This window comes from Cryptomeria japonica, chromosome 8, assembly GCF_030272615.1.
Source record: "Cryptomeria japonica chromosome 8, Sugi_1.0, whole genome shotgun sequence".
NCBI classification, from domain to species: domain Eukaryota; kingdom Viridiplantae; phylum Streptophyta; class Pinopsida; order Cupressales; family Cupressaceae; genus Cryptomeria; species Cryptomeria japonica.
In genome coordinates this window covers 325097399-325115548 of record NC_081412.1, presented here as the reverse complement: position 1 = coordinate 325115548, position 18150 = coordinate 325097399, and the positions used below count along the sequence as shown (strand labels likewise).

The 18150-nt window shown below is 36.6% G+C and overlaps 1 protein-coding gene across 2 annotated transcripts in view; it reads left to right on the top strand.

Moving 5' to 3' along the window:
• LOC131061509 (ninja-family protein 8) overlaps positions 1–17198 on the top strand; it is a 91526-nt gene extending 74328 nt beyond the window's left edge. For both annotated transcript variants that reach the window (XM_057995227.2, XM_057995226.2), the window contains exon 3: positions 16440–17198. In XM_057995227.2, coding sequence (XP_057851210.1) covers positions 16440–16984 — 545 coding nt within the window. In that variant the 3' untranslated portion in view covers positions 16985–17198. The remainder of the gene's footprint in view (positions 1–16439) is intronic.
• Positions 17199–18150: the final 952 nt, after the last annotated feature.

Sequence of the window (18150 nt, the reverse complement as noted above, 5' to 3'; positions counted from 1 at the left end):
AAGGCTCAAGGCACCTTGAATGATCTCGCGTGGGCTTCATAGCGTGGATGAGTCATTTGGTAAAGCCTCAAAGGAAACCCACATGTACTTATGATTATTTGGATGATGAATAGAGTTCTATTTGTAACTTGTTGGATTATCTATTTATCTTTTGATAACTAATCTGATTGCAGTTTCTAAATCAAGAAACTAAGTCAAATTTCCATTTTCGAGCACCATCCATACCCTAGGTAGGAATTCTAGGGCAAATCAAGTAAAGTCCCAATAGGGGACATTACAAATGGTATCATAGTTTTGATCTTGCCATAATATAGGGTAAAGATGAATCAAGGAATCATTCTATTCAATGGGAAGGAATTTAATAATACATGTATTCGTGTGTATTTTTTGTGTTTGCATATATCGATGTGTATGCTCTGTGTTTGGGTTCATACCTGATATGTTTCCAGCATGTTTATTCCATGTGTGTTTCCAAAGCCATCTCATATTGGAAATCATTTTGAACACTCCATGATGATTGCTTGAGAACAAGCAATCTTGGGTGGGGCAGACTGTAATGTCCCCACTTTGAAATAGATTTTAATAATAAATAATAATAATAAAACTAAAATACAAAAGAATAAAAAAAATAAAAATATAAAAGAATACAATTAAATATAATTAAGTTAATGAATGGTCAAAAGACATGAAATGAAAAGTTGTGACTCCCTCAAACATGAGATATAAAAGGGAGAAGAGAACCTCATTTGAAAGGGGAGATAAAGAAAGGAAGAAGGAAGGGAGCATGTAGATCAAGGAAAGATTAATAGAAGAAGAAAAGGACTGGGAAGTAGATAAGGAAGTGGCTCTTTCAAATGGCAGAAATTATGAAGGGTTGTGCTCTTTCAAAAGGGTGCTAATTGTGAAAGGTTGTGTCTCTTACCAAAGGGCATACATGATGAAGAGGTGTGACCTCTACTTCACATTGGGAGATATAAAGGGAAGAAGGTTCATTTGAGGAGGGGAAGAGAAAGGAGATCAAGTAGAAATCTGAATAATAAATGATATTCAGGATTCAGTCCCTGTGCATTATACGAGTGTTTGGATTTGATGCATGATGCATGGATCGTGATCGTACCGATTTTCTATTTTGTCATCCATATAGAAATGGATGTAATTAACATATTAACATATTATTCTTAATATATATTTATATAATTCTATTGTTACTATATATATAAGGCAGATCCAAGTTGGCATCAAGGATCATCAATCGAACAATAGAGAATAAAAAGACAATGAGATATAAAAGACAAGTCTAATTGGAGAGACATTAAGAATAGTTAGCAGTCATTGTTAATCACAAAGAGATGGGCATGATGTATATATAATCTTTATTATGTTATGTCCCTCATATTTATATATGATTAATTAATTAATTAATTATGATAAGGTTCCTTTACAAGATTTCACCCAATCTACCGTCCCATTATGGAGGGGAGATGTGAGCAGATAAGGAAAGCAAGTAGTCAGGTGGTCCATTCAAATTAATTTAGGAGGATGAATGATGGATATACTTCCGTACCCCTGAACTTGAGGGATAGGCTCAAGGCACCTTGTATGATCATCCATGGGCTTCATAGTGTGGATGAGGCATTGGGAAAGCCTAAAAGGAATCAACATACACATTATGTAAACTACAATGATGATTAAGATAATGCTTCTATCCCTGTTAGGAATGTTCAATCGTATATCAAACGTGGTTAAGGGGTCTCAATCAAGATCTAATTGATAAAATTATTCTTTTAACCATAGCACATCTCTTAGTTGAATGAAACTTTTGGTTTTTGGGCAAAAAACTAGGGCATTTACAAAAGGGGACATTACATTTTCATTTATTTGGAAGATTATTCCTAGTTCAAACATTGTATTGATCTCCTCCGTTACCTTGATGTGTAGATTTTGATTTAAAATATATGACTAGCTTTGAGCTAGGTTTTAATCTGATTTGCATCGTTTCTAGTGATAGATGCAATCCCTTGATGTCCAAATGCCCAATTAGTCTACATATTTAGGCAACATTTCAATTACCTATTCAAGTTGCTTCTTTGTCTATAAGTCTCCTATGCTTGCCACCTTAGGTGCATCCTTTGTGCCAATATTAACCTAGATTGTCTTCAAGTGTTTGTCAAAGTATACATTGTTGGCCCTAGTTTAATCTTGTATTTGGCATTCTCTTTTTGAAGTTTAAAAATGCTATAAAGCGTGTCCATCTTTGCCTATCTTTCCTCTTGTGAACCTTTCATGATGCACCTTTCTATACATATATATTATAGCATCTCTCTTGGCAGAATTGATGGACTTGGCCTCCAAGTCGTGTGCACCAAACATGTAGCAAACAATTGATTGAGTAGTGATAAGTGCTATGTGGAGGCTGCTTAAAGCTTAATTGAGACCAAGCATCGGTTCATGAAACCCAAATGTGTGTTGAAAAACTTGTACATATTTTATCCCAAGTTGTTAACTCCTTGTGTGCCTCCTTCTCAGTATACCATGATGTGCAAGGATCATTAAGGTTTGCATAAGCTTGTGCATCCAAATATTAGGTTTACTATTCTCTATAGGTGACTCCCATATGCCTCCACATGTGAAAACATGTGAATGTGTAGAGGTTTCTCTTGTGTACTCTAGTAGTTCTTAGGGTGCGTAAGGTTTTGATACTCTACAATAGAAAACCTCTTTGAAGGCCTTCTAGTTAAGAATAGTTACTTGATGTGCCATCCATTGGTGTGTTTGAACTTTGAATATCTTGTAGTGTATAGCTAATAAAGTTGACATGCTCTTTAGCTAGGAAAGTTGTCTCCATTAAAGCACATTATCTATGAGGAATAGGGTCCTCTTGAAAGTGGGGCAATGTGTAATATTTGAACATGCAATGCATTTTAGGAACTCAACGAATTGGAACCCACTTCTAAACAATTCCTTCAAGTTGCTTAACCCTTGGATACTTTAGAAACATGTTGGGAAGTGGTGATATGTGACTACATGCACACCCAACTTGTTTAGTGTGCTCAAGGGAACGCTACTTAGGAAAGTTCTAGCTTGGGACTTGGATGCTTCAAGGCATTGCACATAGTGCCATAGGTTTCACTTATAAATCCATAGTTTCACCATAGCCACCACTCCAACCATATATCAGAATTTGTTTTTGACTTGCTATACCACACAATAATGTCATCATGCGTAGGCTTATTCTACACAATAATGTCATCATGCGTAGGCTTATTCCAAAATTTGTTTTTGACTTGCTATACCACACAATGATGTCTTCAGTGTGGACTTATTCCACATACTCTCTTGGGGAATAGATACTCTCTTACAACCATTTCAAAGCTCATCACGTGTTGTTTGAAGTGCATATATGCTCTTGCTCGGAAGTAAAAGGGACAAGGTAATGTAGGATTGTGCCCAACCTTCGCCATCACAATTACCCCAAAATCCACCCAAAAGATGACCTCCTTCATATCAATCTCTAACTCATGGAGTAAACCCATGTGTTGTTGGCTATATACAACACGTAGAAATGTCAATTGGCCCATGTCTATCCAACCCTTCTTAGACAAGATGCTAAACTTTGATGCCTATGCTCTTAATAACATCATGCATTACAAAGCCATTCATTTCAAGTGTTAAAAGAATCTTCATATCATAGTTGGAATCATTTGTGCACATGACTTGGTGGGGTTCCTTGTTGTTAGCATTGTGTCCTTGCAACCCCTTATGGCCAAGTTTTCAACCAAAAGCTTGACTTGTAGCAAAATGCCACCTTGGCATAATAATCATAGGATTGCATATCCCATGTTAGGATCTTCCTATGCAATGCCAAGCTTGGCAACAAGCTCTTGTTGAGTCTATCTAAACATTTGTACAACATCTGGATACAACTCACATTGCTACATAAGGTTCATTGTCTTTGCACAATCTTCTACTAGCATCACCTTCACTTTGAGTTGTGCATTTCTATCTTGTGATGACCCAACTTAATTTGTAGCTATTTCTCTCCAACCACTCCTAGTGAGGATCTACATTGGTCTTCTAATCGACACACTCTACACCAACATAGATTCTCCTCTTTGGAACATTGGTGGTTGCTTCTTTTGTGACTCATTGTTTACTTGCTCTATGAATATGTAATTACTAAAGCATAATAAATTGAATTATACATACACGATTGTTTTTGGATAACATAGTAATTGAAAATATACAACAATTGTTCTTATTTCATTCAAGGCTTCAATGCTCTTATGCAAAAATGGGGAAGGGGATGATTTTCCAATGACACGGTCTCTTTTTTGACTATAGAACAGTATAAACTTGCTGATGGTTGGCAAGGAATTCCATCCATCCACAACTATCCAAAACTACTTCAATCAACCAATGAATCATTATTATTACTTTTCGACTAATTGGAGATATAACTAATATATGTTTTAGATATCTATATATTGCCCCCCAAAAGAAAATTCTTCTAGATGACAAAAAGTAGACTAAACCATCATTACTTAGAAAAAAATGGTTGTGTGAGAAGACATCCTAAGTTGTGTAGAAATTGAAGATGGAGGAGTTGAGTGTTGAGTAGTTGTTGTGCGCAATTTGTAGACCTCCTTTGTTCTTTGCATGGAATGGTGAGTTGCTAGGAATTCCCTTTCTTGAGAAGTTTTGACAATTTATACAGCTTCCATGAGCTGAGTTTTTACTTTCTCGTTAGCAAGTATTGATTCAACAATTTCCCTGTCTTTATTAGCCATTTGTTTGTCCTTATCGGCAATATCTTGGTATTTTTGAGCAAGTTCCTTTTCCTTGCTCACCACCTTTTCCAAGACTGCAAGCTGAATCTGTTGTGCAAGCTGTGCTTGAGACCTCAGATTTTGATCATCTAGTTCTTCTCTTTTTTTTGGGGGGGGAAATTACTCACAAATCATCAATTCGTGCTACAGCAATGTGTTGTGTTGCTATTTCACTTTGTAGCATGAGGTACAAATAATGAAATTTAGAATCTATAGAATATATTGCCTCACACATTACCATTTGAACCACCAAAGGGTTTATTGGTGTAGGATTCCATTAATGTTGCATTTTAGTTACCTCTATGGTAGCCATCCATGAGAGAGATTTTGGTGAACTCTTCATGTCTCTCTTCCCTCAAAGAAGTGTTGAATCCTTTGCACCTCCTGTAGAACCAAGGGAGAGTGAATGCTGTCCAACTTTCTTGCAATATTAGTAACCTCGCTCATGGTGTGTGCCATTGGCTCTAAATCTTGTATGTATCACTGGATGGCTCCAAGTGGCTTCCTAGAGTTTGGTTTGGATAGCTGAATTGTGATTTCCCCATCAGTACTATGGGTTGGGCTATGAGACTCCTTTAATTGTGAACCCTTATGCAACTGTGATTCCTCCTGCAATTGTGAACCCCCATGCAAATATGATTTCTCTTGCACCTGTTGAGGACTTCCTTTATGCAATGGTTGGAGACTTCACTGGCTGAATAGTATGGAGTATTTGATATTTTTGTTCTATTTCCTGTCCCATTTCCTGTATAGGGCTTAAGGGAGGATATTCATTGACCTCAGTGGGAGCCCCAAGTAAAGTCAACCACTCATCTATGTGTTTTGATGCCTCCTTTGATAGCTCGATTGGTGTGATGACTAAAGGGAGTTCTATATTTGTGGTGCTAGAGAGAGATGTAGTCAATTCTAAAATTCCAACCTCCTCATCTTCTTTGCTATCACCTTCCTCCGTGGGTTCATCTTCAAAAGATGATCTGCTTATGTTATTTTCTCTTTGGTGTAGTGGTCTTGGTTTCCTCTCCTTTTATTGTCGTATCCTGTAAACCCAAAGATTTCCATGTAAAGATAGATGGCTAGGAAGGATCATACTTTGTATATGGTTGAAATTTGCCAATTATAATTGATGGTATTTATTTAAACTTGCATCCAAAAATAATGCAATTGCATACTATCATATAGAAAGAAGGTTTTGTGTTTCAAATATAAGAACTCTTGAATTCGTACTAATAATATATTTGTCCAGTTATAAATTATTCCCTTGTTAATCCCAACCATGTATTCAATCATCCAAACAACAATGTCCAAAGCTCTTGTAGCACCATTGCTTTTAATAAAATCTAGGATGCATTTCTCTTGATCATTTGTTAGATAATCCCTTCAAAGGCCTCTATTTCCCTTACTCTAGATGTTTGTTTGTTCCTATTTTGGGAGGTTGTCTCCATAGAGTATTTGGATGGCCTCTTCTTTTTGGCTTTGACTATCATGTGCTGTACATTTTGATACTGAAATTCTTGAGTATGGGATCCTGTTGATGTACGTTTTATCATATACTGAACATTAGAATAAAATATCCAAGGATACTCTATCCTCTCCTGAACAAAATCACTACTTGTGCCAAGATTGCGAGAAAGACCACAAGGCGACTCCAAGGTCTATATGTGCGAACGAGCGACTTTATGTGGATAGCTTCTTGGGTAGTGTGTGTTGAAATACAAGGGGGACTTATGCTTGACAACTAGTATCATTCACAAGTTGGACTTAGGCGAATTTATCAATAAATGCTCTTTGTTTTTGGATTTTCGGTTTTTGGATTTAAAAAAAAAGATAAAAAGGATAAGAGTTTAGGAATTCTAACTACTACTAAGAACTCAAGAGACGGTGTAGATTGGGTGAAACCAATAAACGACACTTTGTTTCGCCACACTTAGGACAACTACGCAAAGCATGTGCAATCTTCTAAGGCTGTGCTCAAGATTTTCACACTTATGAATATTACCAACAATTGAACAATATTACATAAAGTCGAAGTTAAGCATCCACATCAAAAGCTTGGGCTAACTTTACACATTGAATGAAAATCATCCATCCAAAGAAAGTATGAGCAAAGTTTCACCAATCTAAACTATCAATCTTTCATTCATCTAACAACTTCAAAGCAAATTACTCAAAGCAAATCTATTCTAATTGTTGAAGAAAATATGCAACCATGCAACCGCTTGATAACAATAAGAGTTCAAAACAATATTGATAATGAACTTTTTATTATTCAAGTAGCTCTACGCAACAATTTCATAAATCTCTCCACACTAAAATGAAATGAGAGAATGAGTTTATATAGAGTTTCTGAAATCAAATGAATGGCTCGAGATCAATCTAAGATCAATGGTCGAGATTAAGACAACCTAACCCTAATTAGGGTTTCCCAAAATAAAATCAATATCCAGTGCATGTGAGACAAGTGGCACAAGGTGCTATCTTTTAGGATTGCACCCCCTTCTCCTGTTGAGAGGCAGAAAGTTCAGTGAACTTGGACACAATCTGATCAACCTCTTCCATCGTGACATGTGGGAGTACACTGACTTTGAATTCTAATCCTTCCAAATCATCTGCACATACAACAAAATGATTTCCCAATCTAATTCCTGTTTTTGGAAAGCATCTCTGATGGACATGAGGTTTGATGCCTTAGCTAGATTCTGCTTTAGGACTGGTCCAGTTGTGAAGATCTCGTGTCTCAGTCTTTAGATTTTCTAACTTCATATCCTTCTCTCGGATAGTTTCCTTTTCAAGTACCTCTGCAGCTACAAGGTAAACCTTGTCTTAAATTTCTTTTATCTGCTCCTCAGCTCTGTCAGCATCTACCTTCACTTTCTCCAAGACTTCACTGCACGCAACCAATGTCCAGTGCCAACTGTTGAAGTCATATGTAGCTCCCGCTTCAATTATATTTCCATCAATTAGTTCTTGCTTCGAAACTCCTTTCAATTCTCTAATGCATGAGACAATTTTGTCTTGAATATTCTTGAGATCAACCCATGCTTCTGCCTTGCTTGCAATCCTGGAGAGTAAAGAGGAGGTTTGTCCATATGTTAATGCTAACCTTTCCACAAATGCGGCTGCCTCTTTCCTTGTGCTTTCCATCCATTCTTTAGTTTCCCTGGCCGTCACTACTTTTTCCTCAGAATTTCTGATTGTTTCCTGTGAATTCAAGAGTGGAGGAGCTTCTGGATTTGCTTGATCAAGCGACTTAGTCAAATGTTGAATATAATCCCTTAAGCGCTCAACTTCTTTCTTATATTCCTTCTTTTCTACTTCCTCGTCTAGTCTTGTCTTCATGGAAGCAACTGAATTATCCAAGTCTTCAATTTCTTGCTTCTTGGTAGTTGGTCCTAAACTGATTGTAGTGACTGCATATTCATGAGGATCAATATCTCCCTTTGCCTTGTCCACTTTTGGCACAACAATTTGCACTGTCCTACAGCCGGCTTCATCTCTTTGGATGGTGGAAAACCTTTTGGTTGGCTTCTTTGTGGTAACTTGTTCTAATCTGGCCAAGAAATCTGCCATATCATCCTCTTGAATCTTTCCTTAAACCAATCAAGAACAGTGGGCTGCTCAATGCCTTCCACTTCCTGATTGCCTTCTTCACATGTGATACCTCAAAGGGCGGAAATCATTCCTTCTTGAAATTCACCTTCCTCAACATCCATTTCATTGTTTGACTCCAATACTTCTGTGCCGGTAGGAGATAGAGGCTGCTCATCTTCTTGATGGATTGACTCTACGTTTTCTCCATGAACTAGGTGTTAGGAATCGCATTAAGAAAATATCAATTATATGCAAATAAAGATTAAACAAAGGAATGAAAAACACAGAAATAATAACAGAGGAGACAATTTTAACGTGGTTCATCCAAACTTCGGCTACGTCCACCAAACAGAGAATCCAATATTATTATTCAGTAAATTGAACCTATTACAACCAGCAATCCCTTGCAACTCAATACCGCTGCAAAATGCTACAAATTTCTCTACAGAAAACCCTAACCCTTAGCCTTTTTATCAAGACTTATGTTGGTTACAAAATTAGGGTTACAACATGTCAGCTAATAGAAAAATAACACCCGATGCCTTTATAAATAATAAAAGTCTTTTTGGCTTCGCGGGGTGCTACCCTTGGACCTTGCAAGGGGCGTTGCCCCTTGACCCCATCTTGGGGGCGTTGCCCCCAAACCCTCGTAAAAAATATAGGGGGGAACCACGTCGATAGAAGTAGATAAAATTTAACCTCCGAGTTTGATTAGGCTCCATATAACAACATTGGGGAAGGAATTTCCATCTCTGCCAATGACTCATCAATGGCCAATATGTCATTTGTGTTTGCTGATGCGGCAGAACGAGATGGTTCTAGCCTTTGTTTCTTCTGAGCAGGTCCTTCATTCACAACTGCCTTCCCTTTCTTTTTAGCACTTTCAATTGGCTTGACACTTTGAGATGCCTTTGCATTTGAAGAACATTCCTCTGCTTCACCCATTAGGTCATAAGTCAAGGTTATATTTCTCCGTCTTAATCTATGACTCTACTGATCAACCCACCACATGGAATATTTCATAACTGGCTGCATCAAGGTGGTCAAGTTTGCATGCTCTAGTTCTGACCATTTGATAGGAGAAAGAGGTGCATGCTCATCAAATCTAGGTTGAGTATATTCTACTTCATCTTCCAGCTGATTCAGCACAAGGAAAGGTTCAATCATTCTGATCAAGCTTACTGGCAGTCTAGGCGATAACCTTTTCTCGATGTCAAATTCATTTGCAGCATTTGCCGAAAAATCCTCTATGTCCACTCTATGTCTGAATCTTTCTCCATTCACTAATCCAATATTGTTGTGAGGATCATAGTTAGCTTTGGATCGGTAGAATGTAAAGGGATACCACTGCATTTCTAGCCTGCCTCTTTCAGCTGCCTGTGCTATTGGACAAGACTCCTCCATATTTCCAATAAAGAATGGAAAGGATATAGCTGCCTTCTGCCTTATTCCTTTGAAGCTCTGATATGTTTCTAGTTGTCTGAGAACTTCAAGTAGGACCATCCTGTTGGTTGGATAGATCGGAAGTCGGTAAGAACGATCTTCAAAACCTTGAACTCTTATGTATGTAAATTTTGGAAACTGGATAAACCATGATCCATACTTGCTGATTAAAGTTTTGGCTCCATGAGATAACCTTAGGTGAGTTCCTCCTTGTAATGTCCTTGTGATGTACATGAGGAATGCATCATCGACTCGCTTGAAATGGGTCTTCTCCTTAAGCTGCAGTTGCGGATAACAGTCATAAGACTTGAATTCATTTTCTCCATTGCCAACTACGTCTTTGCAGACGAGTCTGGAATATCTAAAATTTCTGACCAATGAGTAGATGATGTAGGAGTTCATGTAGAATGACTGTCTTCTCCAAATTTATCAACTGTTCATGAAGATTGTTGCTGATTATGCGGCACCAATCGAACATCTTGACTCCCAAGGTAATTTCATCAATGAAATAGTACATCCATGTCTCGAATGGTGCTCGTTGAGGGCCGCCCATTACAATATTCAGTAGTAGGATGATATCACCATATTACTCTTTGAAGTATGGGCGCAACAGATTCTCTGGCACTTTCCCTTGGGGTCTTTTCTTTTCCAACCATGACTTGTTAATATTTGCCGCACAGAGTTTAGACTGGTTATCATAAATCTTTTTGGTATCTTCTTTGGTCTTGTAGGAGATTTTATTTTAGTTTGGAATTCCAAATGTCTCTTGAATGGTTAACTCTGAAAGATTAGCTAAAACCCTTCCATCAGGTGCAATGATCTCTCTTGATTGTGCGTTGAATGTGTATAGCACATTCAACTATCAGGTGCAATGATCTCTCTTGATTTTATTGTAGTTTGGAATTCCAAATGTCTCTTGAATGGTTAACTCTGAAAGATTAGCTAAAACCCTTCTATCAGGTGCAATGATCTCTCTTGATTGTGCGTTGTAGTGTATAGCACATTCAACTATCAGCTCAACACATTCTTTAGCTGGTGGAAATCCAACTGCCTGGACGGACGATGCCATTTCTCATCATCCGGCGAGCAATGGGTGTCAGTAGGTATCCATCATGCCCGTACATTCTCTTTTTAAATTCTTCTAAGCCCACATGTCCAAGGTCAATGTCTGTGATATTCTTCCATTTAGATTTGATCTTTGTTCTGGCTGCACTCCTTTACTGGCAAACTTTATTGGTACTTTTCTGGAAGGTGCTCCTTTGGTGGTCATTAACCTGCAAAACACATGAAAATTCAATATTATTTTCAAAACAACTTGCTGATTTTAATTCTGATTTTCAGACCCTTTTACTTGAAAATTTCATTTTCAGCTTGTCATAAAGCTAGATTTCTGCGAAAAAGAAGACTAAAAGTGAAGAATTTGGTCTAGAAATTGATGAATTTTGAGAGAAATAAGACAAAATAATAGAAGAATTCAGTCAAACTCAAATTTTGGGTATTCAAAATTGATCTTTTTGACTGAAGTTCACCTTCAATTTTGATGATTTTGTCTTAAAATCAGAAAAAAACACTTTGTTCTTGTGTTCAAAATTAATTTTGCACAAAATCTGAGAGAAAACTTCTTCTCAAATGTTCTCCAAATTTCCAACCTGAATAATGAATTTTGAAAGTGACTAGTTGAAAATAAATATAGTTTAAGGATTTTAAACTTAGAAGCTTCATCTTTGTGTTTTTTTGTTCTTTTGTTATTTTTTTAAATTTTTTTTGTGTTTTTTATGTTTTAAATCTTTCCAAAATGGAAAGTTTTATTTCTCTCTCAAAATTCCAAAAAAGCAAGGAATCTTCTAGATCTTTCTTCCAAATTCCAAGTGTTGGAAAATATTAAAAATATTTGATGTGTCAAGTTTATTTTCCAACCCGTTCGTTGATTGACCCTTGATTTCATGTGCAATTTTTTGTCAAAATTATTTTTCCTTTAGCCAATTTTTGTCTTTCGCCATGGCAAGTTGATCATTGTCATGTCTAATCTCCAAGTCTTGGGCGATTTTTCATGTCTGGACTAGGCATCTTTACATATTCCATTTATGCCTAGGGTAACTTGGTCAGTGTCTATCCATCTTGGTGTAATTCATTTCACCAACCTGTATTTGATCAAACTTTCAAGTTGCTTGGACAATCTACCCTGGGAAATTTTAATTTCCTTAGCCGAACTTTTCATGTTTTCATTGTCAATGTCTTGCTAGAGAGGACGGACTTTGATCATGTTTTACCAACCTTTCTCCTTGTCTGGGTCGGACTTGGAAGATCTTTAGCCAACTTTCTTTAGCTTTACTTTATTCCATATTGGACATGTTAAGTGTTTTAATCTTTCTTTTCCATGTCTTGATGGACTTTGAAAGCTCTTTGCCATTCTTTACTTCTTGCTTTCTTCTTTGGCAAACTTTGATTGCTTTAAGACAATGCTTTGCCTTGTCTTGCTTTTCGTCTTTTTCTTGACAAACTCCAAGTGCTTTATGCCACACTAACTTCATGCCATTGGACACATCCCTTTATTTTGCTTTTACCTCTTATGCCTTTTGCTAACTTTGTTTTGCTTTTCCACATGGCGAATTTGGAGGTTAGTAAGCCAAGGTGGACTTCATATGTCTTTGGCCATGTTTCCATGTGCCTAGGCTGACTTGAAGATGATTAGGACATTGCTTTTCTTCTTTTGCTTGTCTTGCTTCTATATCCTTTCCCTTCCTTATGTCTTCATGGCGGAGTTTGAAGGTGTTTAGACAGTCATCTTGCTTTAATCTTGGCGGACTTGGAAAGCTCTTTGCCATTCCAAACTCTTTGCTTTAGCTTTATTTCTTTCTTTCCAACTTGGGTGGAGTTTGATGTGTCTTAAACATGTGTTTGGACGCTGCTTGCTTTATTTCAACATGTCTATGCCAACTCGGCAATTCTCACGCCATCTTTGCTTTATCAAGACTATGCTTTATTGTGCCTTGGGCGGGGTTTGAAGGTGTCTTGACATGTCAAGAAGAGGGCGGAGGTTGATGGTGTCTTGACATTGCTTAATTCCTTTGCTAGGCGGACTTCACCTCCCTCTTGCCACTCTTCTTGTCTAAGCGAACTTGAAGATGACAAGCCATGTTTGCTTGGCTTAACCTTAACCTTAACCATATGTAGGAGTTTGCTTGACTCTCGCCATGAGTTTCTTAACTGAAGGTAGGAGTTTGCCAATTGTTTGCCAACTTTCCCTTGACTAAGTCGGATTTTTGAGGTTCCTTTGCCATGTGCTCTTTACCTTCAAGGTGGAGTTGAAAGCTCTTTTGCCAAGGCGGAGTTTAGGCTGTTCTTGCCATCTTTGCTTCATACTTGGCGGACTTAGAGACTCCTTAGACATGGCGGGGTTTGACAATGTGCTGCCATCTTCCATGTAGCATGAGCAGAGTTCAAGGAAAAGCTTGGACATGCTTCCACTTTGCATTGCCTCTGACATCTCTTCTTAACCTTGGCAGACTTCATGTGTCCTCAGTCATGTCTTTGCTTTGAGCGAATTTTACCTTCATTACATGAATTTTGATCTTCCATGCTACTGTTATAACCTACTATGTCCATGCTGGATTATCTAGAACAAAACCCTAATTAGGGTTTCCACCTTGCTTTTTGCACTTGGAGACCTAATTTTTCAATTCTGAGGACATGGACTCTAATCATATGGCTTAAGGAGTGATCTTCTGGAACAAAACCCTAATTGGGGTTTTTACCCTGCTTTTTACACTTAGAGACCAAAATTTTCAATTCTAACAACATGGGTAGTGATAATGACCTGAGGAACAAAACCCTAATCCTACTTTCGAAAAAGCAGAAAAAAGCAAAAAAGCAAAAAAGCAAGACAAAAAAGTTGCTTCCCGGATTTGTGCCCAAAGTGCCAAAAACAAAACTTTCTAAATTTAAAAAAAAGCAAAAAAACAGAAATTCCTAAAAATAGAAAGTTGTTAGAAATGACCCCAAGCAATTGCGATCCTCGTCCTTTAAACCTTCTAAGCACTTTGACAACGTTCAATCATGATTCTGAGCATGATTTCTCTATTTGACTCGGGATGACTTCAAAACTCTAACTCAAAACTCTTAGAGAAAATGGATTTATGAAACTACAGAGCTAGGACAAAACCCTAAAAATAAAAAACAGGGGGGTCCCCATCTGCGATGGGGCGATGTGTGAAATAGGTCACAAGTACAACAGATCCCAAATGCGCAGTGAAAATCCTGGGGTGTATATCTAATGGTCACTACAGAGTCCATATATTGCATGATAGATTTTTGCTCTTTTCTAATTTAGTTAGCTGCCATGCTTATTAGCTACAATTCAAATTCTTGAAAATTAAAATGAGTATAATGTCCCTTCTAGGAGGCTGGCAATTCCCAATGACTAACATACATCACTTTGCATTATTATGCCTTAAATTAATTAATTAAACTAAATAATCATATTTATTCATAATATATTCAAGCCCTAATTCTTAGTTCCCTTTTCTAATCCTCAACCCTGGATGGGGATTTACTTGCCTAGGGTGCAATGACACCACCTTCATAATGAAGCCCAGATTTCAGGAACACCATCCATTCATCCTTGGGGCTCTAGGGATGGATTTACTCCGCCTCTCCCTAACAAGACCACGCCTTTCCTTAGGGGAAGAAGAATTAGAACTGGTTAAGTGCTTAGGGCTATGAATATATTAATATCTCACTGTACTATGAACATATATTCATACATAAATGGAATTAGCCATAACTAATTTATATAACTGATTTCCTATTACTATCATATATTAACTATGAAATGGAAAAATCAGATGAAATTGATTACTTTATAACCATGTATATGCTTATTCTCAAATGGACTTATTGTAACATAATTATAAGAGGATATTAATAAATTAGACACAGCATACCTGTCTGCTGTCAGAGATGATACTAGCAATACCGTCAAACTGCTGTTAACAAATTCGATTGCCTAAGATGCAATACAATTTCCTTAACTGAGCGCAGTTCTATATTACTAACTTCTGGGATCTTCCATGCCTCGATTCTGTGATGGAAGATGTCCTTTATACCCTCTCTCTGCCTGTGTATAGTTATGAGTTATGACTATTCCAAGGGTTGCATGGGTCAGTAGAGACATGTCTGTCGGTTAGCAAGGTCTGTGCCCGTAGACCAAACGCATCTCTTCCCCTTATCAATAATATTAATGCTAGTTATAAATTATTTAACCGATGAGGCATTACAACCATTTAAATAAATAATTAAATATTATCATTGGTTAAACACAATTAAATACCATAATTGATTAAACACTTATTAATATTAATTAAATATTAACATATCAACTGCTATTGCTTCCAAAGGCAAGAAAATCGATGAAGCTGTTGACAACTGATACGGGAACATGACAACGAGGAACTTGTATTACATTGTTTACCTGAGTGGCCATTAGTGCATCTTTGAGTGGGTGATCTTCAGGACCATTTGCCCACCATAATTGCTGCCAAACTCTCCTAGGGGAGAGATTCCATGGTGTTCATTCCCTTCACTTGTGTTTCTCTTTTTTCCCCTTTCCTTTCATTCTTGTTGCTGATGGTTTCCTTGGTACGTCAGTATTTTCTTTTTCAATGGCCTTGTCTATAGCTGTTTTTAGGATTTTGGTTAATGCACCGGAAAGCTACCTGCCAATTCATTGGCAAAAGCTGTCTATTTCCTTTTCCAACCATAATCAACACTAATTGCTGAATTCAGTGAAAATCCAAATGTGGCTCTCTGTTTTGCATTAACAAAATGAAATTGAAAGATAGACACTTTTTAGGTTTTCCCTCATTATATCTTAAGGGATAAGGAAACCTACAAATTCCATGACTTAACCCTTCATTAATCCTAGGTAGACTAGATATTATTTGAATAATAACACCAAGACTAAGGACTAAAGGCTAAAAACATAAATATGACAATATGTTGCCTAAGTGCATGACGACAAATCTCCTTTTTGCACTGTTCTTGTAAGAGCATAATATAATGAGCAAATGTTTCTAAAATTTGATATTTTTTGTCTTATCTCCACCTGGATTCCAGCATCTTCTAATCTCTGCTGATCTTTCTTGACAAACTTTGTGATATGCAACCGTATGACTAGCATAATGTAGTTATTTGTTTTTAATTTTTTATTTCAAAATCTGTACTTGTCTAATAAATTAATAATTTTTCTCCGCCATTTGATTGCACTGTCTTAAAAAAGAATAGCACTTATTTAGTTTTCATGATTCTAGTTGGCATCAATGTTTTAAGTTTCAATTTGCACAAAAGACACCTGTACTTTTTTTTGCATACATTTAACATTTATTACAAAAGAGTAGATATCATAATTGATTTTGATGATTGCATTTTCCTAAGCATTTTGGCTGGAGCAACTTAATATGTTGGAACTCCTTCACTGGTTAATCTATATACAGGAAAATTTTGTTAGTGACCTCTTCCTTGACCACATATCCCTTGGTCAAAAGTCATTCCTCTTAACTCTCGTTTTTTTTCTTTTTCTTATAGCTGCAAGTCAGGCATCTCAGGTTTCTTTAGGTGTAATATCAGCAACTGGTGAAAGAACACTCCCGGACAACCAAAAGCCAGAGTCAGCAAATCCATTAATGAAAAATGAAAGACAATCTGAAAGAACATGTTCAGATAGAGGGACATCCTTATCTTCAAAGGCTGTAGATGATGATGGAAAGCATGGAGTTGCTTGGTCTAAGGATCACACCAACCATCTTCCAATGGCAGATGGTCTTTCTCAAGAAGTTTGGAATTTAAGGCCAGGGATAGCTCCAGGACTGAAATTTGGTGGTACTGGTAATTCACCTGACTTGCCGTGGGTATCTACGACTGGAATAGGTTCAAACGGAAAGACCATTTCTGGTGTGATGTATAGGTATAATAAAAATCAAGTTAGAATTGTGTGTGCCTGCCACGGAAGGCACATGTCACCTACTGAGTTCGTACAACATGGAAATGATGCAGACGTTTCAAATTCGGATAACAATGCGGTGGCTAATTCGTTCCCTAGTGGCAATCAGGCAACATCTGCTCAAGGTTGAAATTGTGTATTAGCAATCACCCAAAAATGGACATGGCACTGCATGGCTAGGAAAGTTGCTTTCGGTACTCTTCTCTTTTGATACCAAAATTAGTATTTTGCATGTTCACATGTGATTTGAAGCCGCTAACACAACTTACCTAAAAACACTATGTTGCGGTTGTAAATAATATTTATTTAGAACAATAACCAGATACATAACCACATTGCTTTCATGGCCGAGTAGTGCTTCTATTTTATGTGTTAAAACCCCTCATACAATTTTTTTATTTCATTTCAAATTTAGAAATGTGGGTGGGATGATCTTGTGAAAAATTACCATCATGGCTTGCAATGGTGCTGCCATTCATGGAAATATTACACAAATTTCTAAGTAAAAGCTTCAATTAGATGATCCACAATTTAGAGATGGAGATTCAAACTATTTTTGTGCACGTATCATTTAATTATTGTGGTTGATAGTAGAAATTTTTTACTAGCTGAATTAACCTTACTAGATCCATGTTGAACAAGTAAATTCATGTTTGGGCGTGTTTGCAGCTGATGTTAGTAAAGAATGTGTGTTGCAGTGTGTTATTTCAAAGGCTCATTTAAGTCTATTAGGATTACTTGTAGTGGATACTAAAACTAGTATAGGTAATACTAAAGAAATGTGGATAGAGATATCCATTACAATTATTTTATTTATCTGATATCCATTAGAATTATTTTATTTATAATAATTTTTTTTTTATTATTTTAAAAATTTTCAATCACATTTAATTTTTCTTGTATCTACAATTTTTTATTATAATGTTTAAAATTTGATTGTTTACATCTAATTTATTATATTTAAAATTTAAGCTTTTGAATAATTTTTATTTTTATTTCATATTTTTACACCTATATAAAACTTATAATTTTGATGATCTCTATTTTTATGTGGTGTTTATTTTGAAAATATTGTTTGTATAATTAATATTGATACTTTGATATGTAAATAGTTGTCAAATTCAAGGTAAAATGTAAGAGTTTTTGTTAACTCAACACAGGGTATTACACGCCTCCCTTTGTTGTTATTGTAGAATGCCTTTTGGCATCAATTATACCTAATGCTGAGAATTTTTTTTTTTACTAAACTATTGTAGAGGAGGTTGAAGTCACATTACTCATTTAGTGTTTAGCATG